Below are 19,200 nucleotides of genomic sequence, written 5' to 3'. Positions count from 1 at the left end.
AGATAAAAAAGGCAAGGGTGGAAAAACCAGCCATTCCTTCTTAATAAGGAAGGAAATGGTGTATCTAAAACAGGTAGGTGGACTGTCTATCAGATAGGAACTCGTGAACAATGCTTCCTTTGGAGTCATTTGTCTTTCCCCTTTGAGACGCCCATGAAATGGTTGCAGACAATTAATCAAAATGCCTTTGAAACTGGGTGGGTGTCAGTTCATATTTTGTTGGACCAAAGTGAAATAACAAGGTTAAAGGCTATCTATCCTTCCACGAGAAGTCAGAACGCTGACCTCGACTTCTGGGCTCCGGTGCTCCTAAACAATTCCATATGAATGCTGTCCTATTGTTCATAGTTTCAAAGGACACAGGCTCCCTCTGGAACCTATCCTAGTACATAAGAGTAATCTTCAGAGACGCCTTTCTGCTCGACCCCAAATATCTGTAATAGACCTTCTTCCTGTAAGCTGCCGTCCTCTCTGCTCTGTCTCGATACACAGACCAATGGTGTCCATGTTCTGTGTGTGAACCACATTAGTCTCTTGATCATAGTTGAGTTGTTCTGCAGACTTCTTTCCAGGGTAAACAGCATAGATCCTTTTCACTTCCCTTCATGGACTTCCTTCTCCAGTGTTCTGCCTGTGTGGGAGAGCTCTGTCCTCATTTCTCAGATGCTCTGTTTTTTGCATCACATATTTAGCCATGTTGCACAACTATAAAATACCCTAAATGCACATTACAGCTGGGTTTATAACACTCCCTCCCACTTGCAAACCCCATATTTGTTAGATCTGTGACTTTCAGACGTGGTAGCAAGCATGATGCATCTGTGTGTGCTGACATTAGTGGCAGTGTTGGTCCTGACAGTTAAACATGTTGTCCACTAGCTCGTTGCGAGTGCTGGCTTTGTTAATGAGGGCCTGCCTTGATGGGTCATTTATTCAAGCCCATGTAAGAATGAGGGAAATTTGCTCAGGTCTGGTTGTGCAAGTTTATAATCTCAGATCCTTGAGAAGTGGAGGCAGGAGGATCAGAGATTCTGTGCCAGCCTGTGCTGCAGAGGAAGTTCAGAACCAGCCTGAGCAACTTGGTCAAACCCTGTTTCAAAATGAAAACTAGGAGAGGAGGCTGGGAATCTAGCTCAGAGGCAGAGGACTTGTCTGGGATCATACAGCGCCCCAAGTTCAGTCCCGGTACTGGGTGGGGAGGTGGGGAGAACAGGTGAAGTTTGTGGGCTTTCCCTTGAGTGAAAATGGGTGTAGTCACTGTTTCTTCACCGTTGATGGCATGTACCTGGCCACACAGAACACAGAGCTGGACCTCCACCTCCTGCTTGCCTTGCATAAGACATATTCATTCTTGCTATGCAGTGCTGTCTCTACTTGATACTAATTTAGGAAATCAACAACTGTTGTGTTATAAAAACAAAAATAGCTGTAGCACCCTGCAGGAATTTTGAATAATGGATGTCACACAGATAATCGATATTTTTACTTCTTCTGACAGGTTTATGACACCTCCGATGGCACCTTACTTCAGCCCCTCAAGGGACACAAAGACACCGTGTACTGCGTGGCATACGCAAAGGATGGTAAGAGGCCTCTTTGGGTTCTGTTCTCTGTCATGGCCTTGTAGCTGCTCATCTTCCGCCTTAGGAACTGTGTAATTATCTCTAAAATACAACCTGCATCTCAGAGTCTAGGAAGAAGCTCAGACTTTAGCTGTTCACTGAAACAGGTAGTTTTGCTTACCTTTTGCGGTGCTGGGACTGAGCCCAGGGCCTTGTGCACACCAGGTAGGTGCTCTGTCATGGAGTTAAGACTCTAGTCTAGCTAGCCACATGTCTGGCACTGCCAAGTGCTTGTCTTACTTCATAGAACAAAGGAGAAGAAGGGAGCCAGGGAGGATCAGGGAACACGTAGCATAAGCATAGTCAATAAGATAACGAAGTATGAGGCTGGTGGGTGGTAAGGCGGGCAGAGTACGCAGGTTGAAAGTGTTGAGCGGAGCAGAAGTCTGGTGCATTATCTGATATGACCGTGAGATACCCCTTCAGAGAGGGCAGTTGAGCAAAGACTTGCAGGCCTGAGATGGAGATATTTTGGATTAGGCTTTGGGAAAAGAGCTTCTTTTTTTCAGGATGGGCGGTGGGGGGAGGTGAGGACTTCAAAATAGGGTTTCTCTGTAACTTTAGAGCCTGTCCTGGAACATGCTCTGTAGACATGACTGGCCTCAAACTCACAGAGATCTGTCTGCCTCTGCCTCCTGAGTTCTGGGATTAAAGGCGTGTACCACCACAGCTCGGCTGAAAGGAGAACTTCTTGAAGATGGAAGAGCCACTGCAGCAGCCCTTGGGTTGGAGCTAGGGCAGGAAGAATGGGAGAGGGGATAGAAAAGAGCAGCTGTTGGGTGGCTAGATGGTGTCAACATCATCAGAGCCCTCAGTGAAGGAGTGAAGACAGCGCCATTGTTAAAGGGGTCTGAGTGGAGCAGGGGTCTGATCTGATTTCTGTTTTATATGGAAGCCTTGGAAACAAGGCTTACCAAGATGAGGGGAAACAGGGAGCTGAGTAACAAGCATCTTCCAGGACAGGGGTTTCAGTGTCAGACTTCCATGGGGGCCAAAAAAGTGGTAAGAAGTGATCAGGTTCTGGAAGTTTTGAGGACAGAGCAGACAGGATTTTCTGACAGGCTGGGTGAACATTGTGGGCAGCTTCCCAGCCCTTGACTGAATGACTGGATGGTAGAAGTACCCTCCTCCGATGTGGGTGGTGCTGTTGTGGGGGCAGTCACAGTGGGAGATCCAGAGTTCAGGTGTGCACACTTGCACTCTGGAAACTTGGTGGGAGAGAGGGAGAAAATGTCTGGGATGCAAGCATCCAGTGGTGAGGATATGGGACCTAGGACACAGGTAGGTAGGGCTTTGCTTCTGGAAGGGGCATGGCAGGTAGGGCCTGTGATAGTAGGGATCTAAAGGACATTCTTTCTGGTTCCTCTATGGTTTTAATGTAATGGGAAGCCACCGGAACTGAGATTGAGGACTGGGAAGGAGGTATTAGAGAGTTGAAGAGAAAGGAAAAAGTAATTTGCAGGTTTGGAGAGTAGGAGAATGAATGGATTTGGGAGTGCAGTATACCTTACCCTGGTATACCTTACCAGGGCCGGAAGGTATACTTGAAGCTGGCAGTCGTGAGTTGCAAGTGACAGCCCTTTGTGTGGTTTGTCTTCACCAGCCTCTTTGAGCTTCATAGCACCAGCAGGAGGAGGGCTGACTTTAGTCAGAGTGCAGTTTACAGGCAAGGGGAAGTGAGAGCAGAGCAGAGAGGATGACTTGAAGTGCGTGGAGAGGCTACAAGGGAGGAAGGACAGTGGAGAGGTGGTGGGGTCTGAGCTCGAGGGATTATTACACTGCGGCACCTGGAAGGTTGGGACAGAGAAGAGGTGGTTGGAGAATTAGTGTGAAATTGTGAAATTGAGATTGTGAGCTAAAAGTAAATTCTTGTGGACTGGGGACGTAGCTGAGTGGTGGGACACTCCCCTAGCATTCTCTGGCCCAAAGCTCTGAGTGTCTTCCACAGCACTGCAAACACTATAGTAAAATGAAGAGACAAAGATGGTAGATATCGGTAAATAGGTAGACTATGTCACGGAAGTCCCAGCCTTAGTCCAACCCAAAATCTGTGTGAATTTTGTTAATTTATTGGAATGGGCAGGTGGCTAGATGGGTTAAGTCATTTGCACCAAGTCCGATTTGAGTTGGTTCCCTCTGACCTCCAAATGTGTCCTGTGTACTGTGGCATGCACAGCCCCCCCCCCCCCCGAAAATAAATAAATAGATCTAAATTAAACTTTTATGTCTTACTGTGTGTGTGCACATGTGGGCATGTTTTGAAGGCACACATGGAAGTCAGAGGATAACTTCAGAGAGACTGTTCTCTCCGTCTACCTTTACTTGGGTTCTGGGGACCAAGCTCAGGCTGCCAAGCTTGTGTGGCCAGTGCTTTTACCTGATGAACCAGCTTCTGGCCCAAGCCTTGACTCTGAGCTGGTTATTGTCTCCATCACTTCCTGGGTCACATGCAGGACTAGAGATGATACTCTGACCACAGTTGGAGTCTCTACATCAAAGGCTACATAGCATAGATGAGCCTAAGACCCAGGTACGTAATTTCTTTGGATGGCAGACTTCTCTGAGAATTAGATGAAAGCTGTAGGCCGCTCTGTAGGTAAATGCACGCACTTCATGTGTATGCAGCGTATTCAGCTCTAGCCTGCCTTAGCCTAGTTGCTTGCTTCTCTTTGGGAGAACCGACCTGTTAGGTCCTGCGGCAGGTTAGTGAGACACAGCACACGTTTCTTGCTTCATGGTCAGGTGTCTGCTGTAGCAATGTGAGTTCAAGTTGATGCTCCGAGACCAGTGGCAGGCAGCCTGGGTAGTTGAATTATTTGTGCATAGGTGCAGGGGCTGCTGGGCATCCTGCGTGTGTGAGAGAAGCCCTGTGTCCTGTAGCTCTGTGAGCAGTGGCATTAGTCAGCACTCTGCAGAACTCTGTCCCCATGATCCCATGTGATCTTTCTTGTAGCCCTCCGACACTTGCAGCAAGGGCACTTTTACATCCTCTGGCTGAGGGACAAACAGGGCTGGAGCATTTATAGAGACTGACTGATATCCTCTGCCTATGATACCTGGCTTTTCCCAGTGTATCACACTTTTTGTGACACATAATGATTAGGAGGTCTTAGTTCCTCCAAACTTGTCTGTGCCCTTATTTCTGAAAGTAGAGATATACAGATTATGGTTTTACTCATTAAGTCTGCTTGTTTCTGACTTCTGAAAGCTTCCTGAGTAATTAATGAGCCACCATGATTAAAGGTGTGTAACATACAGTTCCTTTTTCAAGAAGAACAATATAAACCAGTGTGAAGAAAGAGTATTAGTAGCTATGTTTTTAGCACAGTTCTATTCCAGGCATTGTTCACAACTTTTTTTTTTATTTTTTGAGATAGGGTTTCTCTGTGTAGCTCTGGCTATCTTGGAACTTACTCTGTAGACTGGTCTCAGTCTTGGAAATCTACCTGCCTCTGTCTTCCAAGTGCTGGGATTAAAGGTGTGCACCACCACTGCTCAGATGTTCTGAACATTTTATATGTGTGTGTGCATGTGTGCACATGCATGTCCTTTCTTCCCATCAAGTATGAGGTCAAGTCTATTACTGTCTATTTTCACATGAGGAACTAAAAGCCTGCAGGTATCCTGTAGCCAGTTCCAGTCACACAGCTGCTCGGTGACATCACTAGGGATTCTGACACAGGCTTCTGGGCCTGGAGCCCACACTTGTCATCTCTTGATGCTCTCCAGGTCAGGGAGGTGGCGGGAGGGGACATCTGACAGAGTATCTCTCTGATCAGCATTTGCTGCAGCGCCACGTGCCGCACCTGCAGTGTCCCGTCTGAACTGACTGCGGAAGGAACTGACTCACACAGAGCCTCTGAGGAAGGACTTCCACCTCCTGTCTGTTTGACATGGGCGCCCTGAGGCTCTGGAAATAAAGTTTGAAAATCTGCAACTGGTTGGGCTGGAGAGATGGTGCAGCAGGTAAAGGCACTAGCGTTTGTCACCAAGCCTGAAAATCTGAGTTTGATCAGTGAGACGCACATGTGTGAGGAGAGAACTCCCAGAATCATCCCATCTTGAGTCATGATGTCTTTTGTAATAAAAATCTGCAGTTGGGTTTGCAAACCCTGACCCGTGCTTGTCTTGAAGCCCTCCTCTCACCAGAGCAAATGAAGGCTCCTGGGATTTGCTGCCAGGTACTGTTGTAAGGAGGCCGCTTATTTGTTTCCCGGCAGCTCAGACCCAAAATAATCACACAGAAACTATATTATTCAAAACACTGCTTTGGCCCATTAGCTCTAGCTTCTTATTGGCTAACACTTAATATCTTAATTTAACCCATTTTTAGTAATCTGTATTGCCACATGGCAGTGGCTTATCGGGTAAAGTTTTGGCACCTATCTCTGGTGGGGTTACATGGCTTCTCACTGGCTTCTCACTGACTCCACCTCCTTTCTCCCAGCATTCAGTTTAGTTTTCTCCACCTACCTAAGTTCTGCCCTATCAATAGGCCAAGGCAGTTTCTTTATTCACCAATGGTATTCACAACATACAGAGGGGAATCCCACATCACCTCCCCATTTTCTGTTTAAATAAAAAAGGAAGTTTTTAACTTTAACATATTAAAATTACATGTAACAAAAGTTATCAAGCAAGAATTACAATTACAATATTTATATCTATCTTTTATCATAACTAAGGAAAACTGTAACTATAACTGTAAATTCTTCAACTCCATCAAAGACCCTTGAAGTAGATAATATTACCTAAGTAAACAGGAAGTGCATTGTAAGCAACTTCCAATATTCTAGAAATGACAGAGACATCTCGCTGTCCTGGACAGTCACCCAAAGTGACTGTAACGTTGCAGGCACCCATTTTCAGCCTACTGACCCATAGTATCTGGCAGACTTTTCCATGAAGCAGGAAATTTCAAAGACAGTTCCACCTATATTGGCAGTTTGTCAGTCACATTTTTCTGTGTCCTGCAGAATGTCTAGCAGACTCTTGCATGAAGCAGGAATCCTGAAGGACTGTCTCACTTTCTTTAGGCAACTTCAGCAGTCATTTCTCTGTGGGTCCTGCATGTCCAGTTCATTAAGCAGTTCAAGCAAGAACAGTTTTTTTGCCCAGATGGCTAAACAAACTCCATAAGGATCCTCTTTGATGCCCAGCTTCCTATTGAAATAATTGGTGCTGCCAGGAGCAGATGTGTCTCGTCATAAAAAGTCTTAAGCTCTTAGAACATTTTAAATGCCATATTCTGAAGGTCTCTGAAAGATTTGAAGAATACTTATCTAACTGAAATATATCTCTATATATCTAGAAAACCTGACTAACATGACTTGACTATTATAGATGACTCTCTATTTACCTATATTTCTTAATTATATATTACATTTTTTAAATGAGCTAGACAAACACAATACTTTAATCAAGAGCAGAAATATATATACACAGTATATATATACACAGTATAACAAAATTGACCTTAAAATTTGTATCAATAAACCAAGATCCATACCAATACAAACATTTATAAACAATATTTGGGAATATGGGCATAGTTCTCTCCAAAGTGCTTCCTGCTTTTTATTGGGCAAAATATTTTTGGAGGTGTTTACAGTGACCTTTCGGGGGGGGGTCTCAGTTCATCAAACCACAGTAGTCTGGAATTAATCCATAGGTTCTCATCTTCTGTGGAAACAAAGAAGAATCTCTTTTCCAAAGCAACATATCCTTAGACCCATATTTTAAAGTCAAGGCACCTTTAAGATATATATGTTGGTTTAGCTTAGCAGCCTGTACAATGAATGTCTCTCTGTACTTAGCTCATTCACAATTAAAAAATTCAAAGAAAACACAATCGTATACATACTCCAGACTCTATGTGTATTTTGTCTTTATTTGGATTGTTTTTACTCTATTAATTTTTAATATTTATTTTATTATTTTTGCTCCTTTAATCTATGACTGCCTGTACGCTGTCTCTTTAAGGACTTTGTTTTAATAGACCATTTACTTCCTTTTATAACTGTCTATACCTTTTTCTTCTCTCTCCCAAACCTATGTATATTTATCCAACATTGTGACCCACTTAGAAGTTTTTTACATCTGAATTTGTCTTTTTTATTTTTTGAGGCAGGGTTTCTCTGTAGCTTTAGAGCGTGTCCTGGAACTAGCTCTTGTAGACCAGGCTGGCCTCGAATTCAGAGAGATTCTCCTGCCTCTGCCTCCCAAGTGCTGGAATTAAAGGTGTGCACCACCACCGCCTGGCCTGAAGAAAGACTGAGCAGTTTCCCATGTACTGAATTTGTCTTTATTGTGCAGTTATAATTATTTTCTGACCAGGACTGCTCCTTAAAATGCTAAGTGCTTTTAGCAGTAAGAATTAAGAACTAAGCTGAGGCATTGCTAGGAGAAATACAGCACTGCCTGCTTGCCCTGCCCAGTCCAGCATGGCGAAGCTGTTCGCTGCCTCTGAGAACCATGTACATTGCCCCATTTTTAGGCATACAGCCAGTCTATGTTGCCATTAAGCAAATTGTAGCACATTGCTCACAAACCCCATTTAAATACTCCATACATAGTCTGATTTCCCAAGAAAGAGTTAGAGTCCTTTGTGCTGGTGAAGCAGGAAGCCACAGTTTCAAAATAGTACAGTTTCAAAACAGTGTGGCTTTTTTTCTGCTACCACTGAATCAAGAAAACCTCTTTTAAAGAAGCCACATCTCAGCTTCTAGCAAACAGAGCCCACTCAAGGAAATGCTGTTACCAAACCATGCTTAACTCTGTTCTTTTGTGTCTAGAATTCATTTTTAAGCTTTCTCAGGCTGTATATGAGTTTAGTTGGTCATGTTGGCATGCCAGTTTGTTATAAGGAGCCGCTTATTTGTTTCCCGGTTGCCCGGCAGCTCAGACCCAAAATAATCACACAGAAACTATATTATTCAAAACACTGCTTGGCCCATTAGCTCTAGCTTCTTATTGGCTAACACTTAATTTAACCCATTTTTATTTTATTTTTATTTTTTTAAAATTTTTTAAAAAAATATTTATTTATTTAGTATGTATATAATATTCTGTCTGTGTTTATGCCTGCGGACCAGAAGAGGGCACCAGACCTCATTACAGATGGTTGTGAGCCACCATGTGGTTGCCGGGAATTGAACTCAGGACCTTTGGAAGAGCAGGCAATGTTCTTAACCACTGAGCCATCTCTCCAGCCCTTAACCCATTTTTAGTAATCTGTAGCACCACATGGCAGTGGCTTACCTGATACGGGAGAATTGTCTGTATTCTGTCAATCATTTTAATAAAACGCTGATTGGCCAGGCAGGCAGTATAGGCGGGAAAGCCAGACAGGAAGTAGGGGTGGAGCAAAGAGACTGGGAGTATTCTGGAAGCAGAGCTCCCTCAGCATTCCTGCGTAGAACACCGAAGAGGCAACATGTAAGCTGTCACACTGAGAAAGGTACTGAGCCCATGTGGCTAACATAGATAAGGATAATGGGGTAATATATGTTATAAGAGTTAACAAGAAGCCTGACCTAATCAGTTTATAACCTTATGGAGTCCTGTGTGTAATTTCTCTTTGGGATTTGCCGGCTGTTGGGGTACTGGGCAGGACAGAAACCCCAACAAGCCAGCCCCCTCATGTTACACTTACCAGGCAAAGTTTCAGCATCTGTCTCTGGCAGAGCTACATGGCTTCTCACTGACTCCACCTCCTTTTTCCCAGCATTCAGTTTAGTTTTCTCCACCTACCTAAGTTCTGCCCTATCAACAGGCCAAGGCAGTTTCTTTATTCACCAATGGTATTCACAGCATACAGGGGGGAATCTCACATCACGGTACCCCACTCTTCCACATGCTAGTAAGTTGGTATCCATGGAGTAAATCAGGAATTATTTGGTATATGTTGCCTCTTTCTAGCCTGTTCTTACTTAAAGCCCAAGCAGTGTAGAAATGCAGGTCACATCTGTTACTCTTCTATTCATGCCTTCCCCTGACTTCTCACTGCTTGGGGTTTAAAGGCAAGATCTCTGCTATGGCCCTGAAGGCCCTAGAGATCCCTCAGTTACCTGCTTCATTCCTTGCCACCTGCTCTAAGCTGGTACCTCTTAGCCATGCCAGCATTTTGCTGCCTCAAGGGCTTTGTGAATGTTTTATTCATCTGTGCAACTTGCTCTTTCTTTGTACTTGGGTCAGCTCTGCCTTTCCTTTAGATCTCCACTGAAGGATCTCATCTACGTTTGGTCCTCCAGGTCAGGGGTTCTCAACTTTCCTAATGCTGCGACCCTTTAATACATTTCCTCATGTTGTAGTGACCCCAGCCATAAAATTATTTTCATTGATACTTCATAACTGTAATATTGCTACTGTTATGAATCATAATATAAATATCTCATGCAGGAGATATTTGATATGTGGCCCTTGTAAAAGGGTCAGACAAACCCCTGGAGGGGTTTGAGACCTGCTGCTCTAGGAGCTGCTGACCCAAGAGCACAGTTTCAGTTGGGCAGGATGGGTAGGGTTTTGAGATCTGTTGCATGGTGTGGTAAGCATAATTAAAATTATATATACATATATATATTAAAAACTATTTATTTTTATTTATACAATATTCTGTCTGCATGTATGCCTGCAGGTCAGAAGAGAGCACCAGACCTCATTACAGATGGTTTTTAGCCACCATGTGGTTGCTGGGAATTGAACTCAGGACCTTTGGAAGAGCAGGCAATGCTCTTAACCACTGATCCATCTCTCCAGTCCCCAATAATATATATTTTAAAGCTGCTAAAAGAACAGATTTTAATGTTCTTATTGTTAAAAATATAAGTATCTAAGGTGATAAATATGGTAATTTGCGTGATATAATAATTTGACTAAATATATCAAAACACTGTATTGTACTTCATAAATATGTGTAACTTTTGGGGCTGAGGGGATAGCTCATTGGGTAAGTGCCTGTGACACAGCATGAAGACCCGAGTTTGCATCCCCTGGGCACAGTGCTGTGTGCCTGCTGTCCCGGCACTAGGGAGGTGGGGACAGAGGAGCTCAGTCTGTGAGTTGCAGGATTAGTGAGAGAATCAAAGATAAGGTGGAGAGCAGTAGCGGAGGAACCTGACATCATGTGAACACATGTGTACCCACATATACCACAAACACAAGAAGAGATAAACATGTACAGCTGTAAAAATAAAAAAGAAAATCAGGAGGCTGGAGAGGTGCCTCAGCAGTCAAGCGCACTGGATGCTCTTCCAGAGGATCCATGTTTATTTCCCAGCACTCCCATGGTAGCTCACAAACACCTGTAACTCTAGTTTCAGGGAATCTGCTGCCATCTTGTGGCCTATGCAGGCACCAGGCATGTACGTGGTACACAGACATACATGTAGACAAACACCCATAAACATAAAAATAGGTAAAAGTCTTTTAAAAATATAAAAAGTTTAATGTTAGTTTTCTCAGTTAATCTCTTTCTGTACAGGACTCACCCTCCCAAATTGTTATTTGTATTGGATAAGTTTAATGTCTGCTTCTTGGACCAGGCACTACGGAAATGAAGCTTAGATGTTTAATAACTGCTCAGCCCTTATTGCAGAACACGGTACACAGATGTAGCCAAGCCTCAGTGAGTCTGGGATACTTGGTGCCAGGAGAAGTCCCACCTGCAGATCCTTGCCTTTCCATGGTTGATGAGAAGCAGCAGAAGGGCTGGGTTTGCAACTTTGTGGGGCGGGTACTCAGTATGTGTAGGCCCTAGATCCTGCCCCCATTCCAAAAACAGCAGTAGGGAATAAAAGGCCATTTATTATCCTTTAAAGGTATTTTTTTAGACAGGGTCTTTTGTAGTTCAGGCTGGCTTTAAACTTACTATGTCAAGGATGACTCTGAACCTCTGATTTCTTGCCACCACAAGTGCTGGGTGATAGGAATATACTAACTACACTCCCAGTTTCTGCAGTGCTGGGATTTGAACCTGTGGCCTCATACATACTAGACAGCTACTCTGTCAACTGAACTACATTCCTACCTAATTAGGTGCTTTGAAGAATTAATTTTCTTGGACATACTGTCTGGAAAATTCTGGGTTAAAGTCCATGTGATGATTTTTCTTTTTAAAAACCTTCCAGGCAAGCGCTTTGCATCTGGATCTGCTGACAAGAGCATCATTATCTGGACCTCAAAACTGGAAGGCATTCTGAAGTACACGTAGGTGACTCCGTGGGTGATGGTATTATAGTTTAACTCTTAACTGTTTTGTTTGCTTGAGACAGGGCTTCCCTCTGAGAGGCAAGCCTCAAGCTTATGCCCTCCCTGCTTCAGCCTCAGGCAGCTGGGTTTGCAGGTGTGCCCACCAACCATACCTGACTCTGTTCTGACTGCTGTTCATTGTGGCCACAGCCTTGTGGAAACAATATATGGAGAAATTTCCCCAAGATGAACTTGAATTCAGCACAGGGGTGGGTGAATGATCACTAACTGGCTTAGCCAGCACTGAGCCGTGTTTCATGTAATGTATGTCAGCTAATCCTGACAGCGCAGATTCCTGTCTCCTCTCAGCCAGCATGTCCTCTTCCGTGTCTCTGCCTCCAGGATGACTTTGCCTCTACCCGGTGTCAAAAGCTAGAAAGCCAGCGTGCTCTAAGCTTCCTACTCCTTAGGGACTGTGCTCAAATCTCTCCCTTTCCTAGCCAGGCCCCGGTCCCCCACCACCACTACCACACGCATCCTACAGGTCTCGGGTGCACAGGAGGGCCATCCTGAGCATTTCTTACAGCTGTGGCCTTACATATTCTGACCACTGATTGATGACACCCTGTGGGCTCTGGTACTTTTTAGTTGCAGAGAAATATCCAAGACGTGAACTGTGCCATCCCCACCAGGTGTTATGTGCATTCACACTGTTGTACAATCAAACTTTGGCAAATACAGTCTTCAGAACCCTTCATCTTGCTGAACTTAAGCTCAGTGCTTAACACCTTCCCTTCTGTCCCATCTCAGCCCCAGCAGCTGTCATTCTCCTTTCTGACTCTGGGAGTTTGACTCCTCTAGGTGCCTCATAGGTGGGATCATAGAGCGTTTGGTGTTTTGTGATTGGCTTATTTCATGTAATGTCCTCATGGCCCATGCCTTCTTTAAGGCTGAGTAATACTCCATTGTGTATCTATACCCCATTTGGATTGCTCAGCGGCTGAGGAACACTTGGGTTGCTCCCACCTGGTACCCAGTGTGAACGATCCTTCTCTGAACACAACACACAACGTTTAGCTGAAAATTGAGTCAGGTCATGCATACGGTGTCCTCAGAAAGTGAAGGAATAGAACTGGGCCGAAATGCCATGAGTGCACCTGGCCTGCACTGTCTTCACCACACTCTACCCTGTGTTTCTGGGACACCAGAGATGGTTGATTAGAGTCACAAAGCATGCTGTCTGCACTGGCACTGAACTGGTTCTCGGTGTCTTCATCTCAGCCACCCACTGGAGGTGTCAGAAGGAGAGCCCTGGAGGAGGAGGAACTTGAGTTGGGTGGGATGCAGGGTGGGTTCAAACTGGTGGTGAGGACAGCCCTGTAAAGGAGTTCCTAAGCTGGCTGTTGGTCCCTCAGAGAGGGGCTTACAATGTGTCACCCAAGGCTTCAATCCTGTTTTTTTTCTTAATTTATTCATTTTTAATTTAATTCATGTATGTGCGTATTTTGCACAGAAGCTAGAAGAGGGCATCATATCCTTTGGAACTGCCACGCGGGTACTAGGAACCAAATCCTGGCTCTCTGGAAGAGTAGTGAGTGCTCTTACCTGCTGAGCCATCTCTCCAGCCCCTTCTAGCCTGCTTTGAATCTCCAGTTGTAGCCACTGAGACATTTATGGTTTGCTATGTAATAATCTTCCGTTCTTCACCTTTCAGACACAATGACTCTATACAGTGTGTCTCCTACAACCCTATTACCCACCAGCTGGCATCCTGTTCCTCCAGTGACTTCGGTAAGTTTCAGTTCCCAGCATCCCCAATGGAGAAGACTCACACAGAACCTGCTGACCTGTCCTGAGGGAGAGGCCTCTTCTCTACCTCCAGCAGCCAGGGGGAGGTTCATAGTTATCCTTTACATTTGCAGAAAGAGAGACAGTGAGAAACGATGTCCTCGGGGTGGTAAGATATCTGAGACAGATTGAGCAGTAGGATCCTAGGGAGGAAATGGCATGATGGACAGGAGAGCAGGCACAGAAGACTCCGACTCCCCTAAAAGGCCTGTGTCTCTGTCCCCACCTTGGTATTCATCCACATCCACATGTGTGGAGTTCACCCTTTCAACTATGCTGCTGACTCAGTGTGTCCTTATTCTTGTCTCTGTGGCAGTGATGTGTGTATGAAGGGAGGAGGGAGGCTTCTGGAACATGAAGCATTGATGCTGGCTTCCAACTCCATGCCAAGGGACCCACTGGACAGCCATGGGTCTAGGAATCCAGAGACCTAAGCCTTCTCAGCACCTCAATGTCCTTATCCAAAAGGGATGTGTTCCCTACCGTGTCTGTCCCACTCATGTAGTTTTAGCTTCCAAAGAGAATGCAAAACAACACAGTCAGCAGTGGAAGAACTGCCATTTGCTTAAAAAGTTTAGCACATCTTCTTGTGGGCTGCTGATCTGTGCTTGTTTGGGGGCAGTTAAAATACCCCTGCTCTCAAGCTTGTGGTATGAGGAAGGTAGGATTTGTAAAAATATCTTAGGTAAAATGATTTGGGCTGGGGAGATGGCTCAGTGGGTAAAGTGCTTGCAGCGCAAGGACCAGAGTTCAGATCCCAGGTACCCGTGTACAAGCCAGCTGTGGTGGCTTCTGTCTGTAACCCAGTGCTGGGGGCAAGACGGCCAGATCCCAGGAACTTGCTGGACAGACAGACTAGCCAAAATGGAGAGTACTAGGTTCGGTGTTAAAAAATAGAGTGATAGAGAAGACATCTCCATGTCAGCTTCTGCTTCTCAGGGCAAGCATCCCCTCACACGGATGTCACTGTACATACACACGCAGTAGTATACATACACACGCAGTAGTATACATAAACACGCAGTATGTATACATACACATGCAGTAGTATACATACACATGCAGTAGTATACATACACATGCAGTAGTATACATACACATGCAGTATGTATACATACACATGCAGTAGTATACATACACATGCAGTAGTATACATAAACATGCAGTATGTGTACATACACATGCAGTAGTATACATAAACATGCAGTAGTATACATACACATGCAGTAGTATACATACACATGCAGTATGTATACATACACACGCAGTAGTATACATACACATGCAGTATACATACACATGCAGTATGTGTACATACACACGCAGTAGTATACATACACATGCAGTAGTATACATACACACGCAGTAGTATACATACACATGCAGTAGTACCTATACGATGTTTATAGTGGGGGAGGCACTGTGCTGATGGTTTACAACAATTTTTCAAGAAAGGGAATTTCTATGGTTTGAGAACTATTTAAAAAAAATTCTGAGTTCCAAGTCCTGTGGCTGAGGTCAAGTGTTTCACTTATTCCCACCCTCATGCTGAAGGAGAAAACACAGGGGATCAATGTAGTTCTGGAGTCACTGGCAGTTACTTAGCCAGCACTGCAGGAGGAGAGTTGGGGCCCAGGTTGGGCAACTATGTGCAGAGCTTGAGGGGGTCTAGAAAGGAGGGGTTCCGCTGAAGGCCCTGGGCATTTTCAGCAGAGTGCGGATAGCATGCGCAGGTGGGGTGGAAATGCTTGGCGGAAGGGAGGGGAAGATTCAGTCATTTGGCATGCATTCCCAAAGCCTTTCTCTTCTCCTGGGACTCTCATGACTGCGGCAGCAGGGTATGAAGGAAAGATAAGACACAGATATAAAACTGGACCACAGCATCCTGGAAGCCCAGTGTGCTGTTTATATAGAGTTGAACAGAGAGGCAGGGTTACTGCCTGAAGCTGAGTCAAGGAGGCAGGGTCATCACAGATAAATATGTAGGCAGGGTTATATACATCTGGACCAGGGAGACAGGCTTAGCTAATCTCTGTCCAAGCAGTCTCATAGGTAGCAGTCTTTAGGCCATAAATACTGTATTGGACATTTTCTGAATGTATTGTCAACATCTGCACATGGACCAGAAAGGGAAATCTTTGCCATTTCTCTCAATTTCACCCCCAGGGAGAAGGCTTTGCCTTTCCTTGGGTTCTGAGGCTACTGGGCCCTTGATGTGGCTGTGGACGTGACTCAGGGCTTTATGCTCATTCCGGCTTCCTCTGCTCTCTACACATGCACGTGGCTCTGTAAACCTATTTGTGCCATTTATTCCATGTGGTCACACTTCACAGCGTAGGCAGAGCAGAGTTTGCTCTTGTTGTCTGTTGTTTAGGGCATTGCACCACATCTGGGGATTGGTGGGAGCAACCCTAAAATGACCAGGGAGCCATGAACAGTGACAGGTCTAAAATCTGGGCTCTCCAAAAAGGTCATTTGTGACTTATTTTATTTTTATTAGCTTAACAAAGGAATAGATTTTGCCATGACATTTTTGAACAAAATTTGTTTTTGTTGCTTCTTCCCACCCCTCCAGCCCCATTCTTCCCCATCCACACTCTTTCCCTGGTGTCCTTTCATCCCAGGAGCCTGCTTTCCGCTTCCATGTCCTATGTGACCCCCAAATCTCTGATGCTTTCCTACTAATTTCATTGTCTATACCCACTATCACACCCCTTGCTTACAAATATTAAGATTGAGACATGAGAACACGTGATGTTTGTCTTTCTGTGATTGGGTCAGCTCACTTAATGTGAAACTTAACAGCTTCATTTCTGCCCATTCTATTTCCTTAACTTGTTAATTAATTAATTTTGTAATACTTTGGTTTTTGAGACAGGGTTTCTCTGTGTAGTCCCTACTGTCCTATACCAGTCTGGCTTCAAATTCACAGAGATCCTCTTGCCTCTGCCTCCCAAGTGCTGAGGTTAAAGGCATGCACCACCACTGCCCAGCTTAATTCATTATTTTAATACTGAGTTGTTCTCTGACTGCTATGCACTAGCTATGAGCAGCTAAGTTGTCCTTTTCTTTAGATTTAAATCCTGGAGAAGTTGACTAGAACTTTACCATCTACCTTTTTTAAAAAATAATTTCCAGTACATTGCAAGGACAGTACAGAGAAACCTCATGTATTCTTCACCCAGTTTTCTTATGCACCTTGGGCAGCTATTGGGCAGTGCAGGAGCCAGGGCAGGAGCCAGGGCAGGAGCCAGGGCAGGAGAGCACAGCGTGCTTGTGGTTCTGTCATTTCCTCATGTGTAGCAGTGTACTACCACTGCATTGCAGGATCCCACTCCCACACCAAAGCCTGCTACCTGCCCTCCGCTGCCACCTGAGATCCAGTAGCCATAGATCTGTTCTCCAGGTGATAGGTTATTGTTTAGTATGTTGTATACATAGACTTACTTTGTACTGAATTTTTGTATGTTGGCTTTTTCCTCCCTTAGCATAAGACTCTAGCAATTCAAGTTTTGTAGGAATGAATAGTTTATTCCTTTCTATTGTTGAATAGTCTTACTGTGTTTTTTTGTTTGTTTTTTACCTGATACTGAAGGGCTGTGGTCTCCTGAGCAGAAGTCTGTCTCCAAGCATAAATCCAGCAGCAAGATCACCTGCTGCAGGTAAGCTAGGGGCACTCTGATGACAGGCCTATGCTCCTTTCTCTCCCCAACAGACCCACACAAACCACTAATTTTGCACCACAGAGAGTGTGGTGTCGATTAGTTGGTATAGGCTTCTGTGTTCTCTTTCTTCTTCTCTTGTCTCCTTGATGGGAGTGACTTGTGCCTTTGATCACTTTCACTTCGTGAAGCTTTTTTTTTTTTTTTTTTTTTTTGGTTTTTCAAGACAAGGTTTCTTTGTAGCTTTGGAGCCTGTTCTGGAACTAGCTCTTGTAGACCGGGCTGGTCTCGACTCACAAAGGTCTGCCTGCTTCTGCCTCCCGAGTGCTGGGATTAAAGGCATGTGCCACCACCACCCGGCTAAGGCTTCTTCTTCAGGATTGACAGTCAGAAACCTCTGACTTTGGTACTAGACCCAGACCAAAGTCTGGATCTTGTGACTGACAGGTCTGTGACCTTGGGAAAGTTACAAAATCAGAGCTGGAGCCTCAGGGTCCTCATGGCCCAGTGGTGATAGCACCACCATTGCTGGGAACACATGTAAGCCAGGCTAGGCACTCTAAAACTAAACAGCTTCTGGGAGAACTCTGGGATTCAGCATTTGTTGAGTGACATGTCAAGCCCTGTTCTAGGGCTAAAAAGACACAAGACAGTGTGTTTACTGGGAGCCTCTGAATTGGGAGGGGGTTGAAATGCAGAGCAGAAAATGGGAGCTGGTCTAGAGTGCAGGGGTAGGCTGTCATGGAGATGCGTGCAGAGAGCCAGGGGATAGATCTTTCTGAAATGGATGCCACTGCCTTAAGGTCTCACTGTTCCAGATGTGAGTGGCAGTTCAAGCTGGTGTCTAATTCCATGTTAGGAGTGAGCAGGGTGATGAGATGTAGCCCGGCTGCCGCCTCCTCCCACTGAGTCATCCTGGCTTCACTGTATGTGGCCTTTCCATCTCCCATGCTGTTCATTGGTTGTGTGTGCAGCTGGACGAACGATGGTCAGTACCTGGCTCTGGGGATGTCCAATGGGGTCATCAGCATCCGGAACAAAAATGGCGAAGAGAAAGTGAAGATCGAGCGGCCAGGGGGCTCCTTCTCCCCAATATGGTCCATCTGCTGGAACCCCTCAAGGTACCCATGGCTGTCTTTCTTCTGGCTGGCACTCTTAGAAGAAAGGCTTCCCAGCCCTCTGAGCTCTTTTTCTCTTTATGACATCTTCATAGACTAAAGTCCTCTCTCCCGACTTGCCTGGTCTTTTGGAACCTGTTCTTTATAAATGGAGTTTTAAAAGAGCCTATATTGAGTTTTGGAATGAATCCCAGAGATTTAGCTAAGCAGAGAAACTATCTAGGCCAGCGAGGGGTGGGGTGAGGGGGAGAGAAAGAGAGAGAGAGGCTTCTTCATGAACTAGTGGTTGTCATCCTCGCTGTGTTTCTTTTCTTGCTTCCTCGTTCTTCCTCCACGTTCTGGAATATGCACCACCACCCCACCTGTTAACACAATTAACAGGACAGCGATTTCTTGACTGCTTTTTAAAAAAATTTTCCTTGTCAAAAAGTTAAAATTAAGTTTACAAATATCCCTAAAACCTAACGGTCTGCAGTTGGCACCTACCTGCTCAAACCTTACACACACTTTACTTTTATGGCCATGTGACTTTGAGGGTGAACTGAAAGCTTTCCTGACTCTTTGCATAATCCTATAATATTGTCAAGCCTATCCCCACAGAGTTCTCTGAGGGTAAATTAAAGGACTCAATTGTTTTCCGTCCCAGTGTTATTTTACAGGTGGGCGCCTGCTTGATTTAGGAGGCTGTTTAATTCCATTGCATTTCTTACAACAGGTTATTATAATTCTTCCTGAATAATTCTGTCCAGCGGAGGCCCTGCT

At 44.9% G+C, this 19,200-nt stretch overlaps 1 protein-coding gene across 4 annotated transcripts in view; it reads left to right on the top strand.

Moving 5' to 3' along the window:
* Positions 1–19,200, top strand: part of Ift122 (intraflagellar transport 122) — a 75,367-nt gene that overhangs the window by 9,892 nt on the left and 46,275 nt on the right. For all 4 annotated transcript variants that reach the window (XM_087904399.1, XM_087904400.1, XM_087904401.1 and 1 more), the window contains exons 3-7: positions 1,499–1,583; positions 11,750–11,828; positions 13,525–13,601; positions 17,254–17,320; positions 18,295–18,441. In XM_087904399.1, the coding sequence (XP_087760525.1) occupies positions 1,499–1,583; positions 11,750–11,828; positions 13,525–13,601; positions 17,254–17,320; positions 18,295–18,441 (455 nt within the window). The remainder of the gene's footprint in view (positions 1–1,498; positions 1,584–11,749; positions 11,829–13,524; positions 13,602–17,253; positions 17,321–18,294; positions 18,442–19,200) is intronic.

This window comes from Myodes glareolus, chromosome 3 (genome assembly GCF_982192425.1).
Source record: "Myodes glareolus chromosome 3, mMyoGla1.1, whole genome shotgun sequence".
Lineage (NCBI taxonomy): Eukaryota > Metazoa > Chordata > Mammalia > Rodentia > Cricetidae > Myodes > Myodes glareolus.
This window is presented reverse-complemented; position numbering and strand designations above follow the sequence as displayed.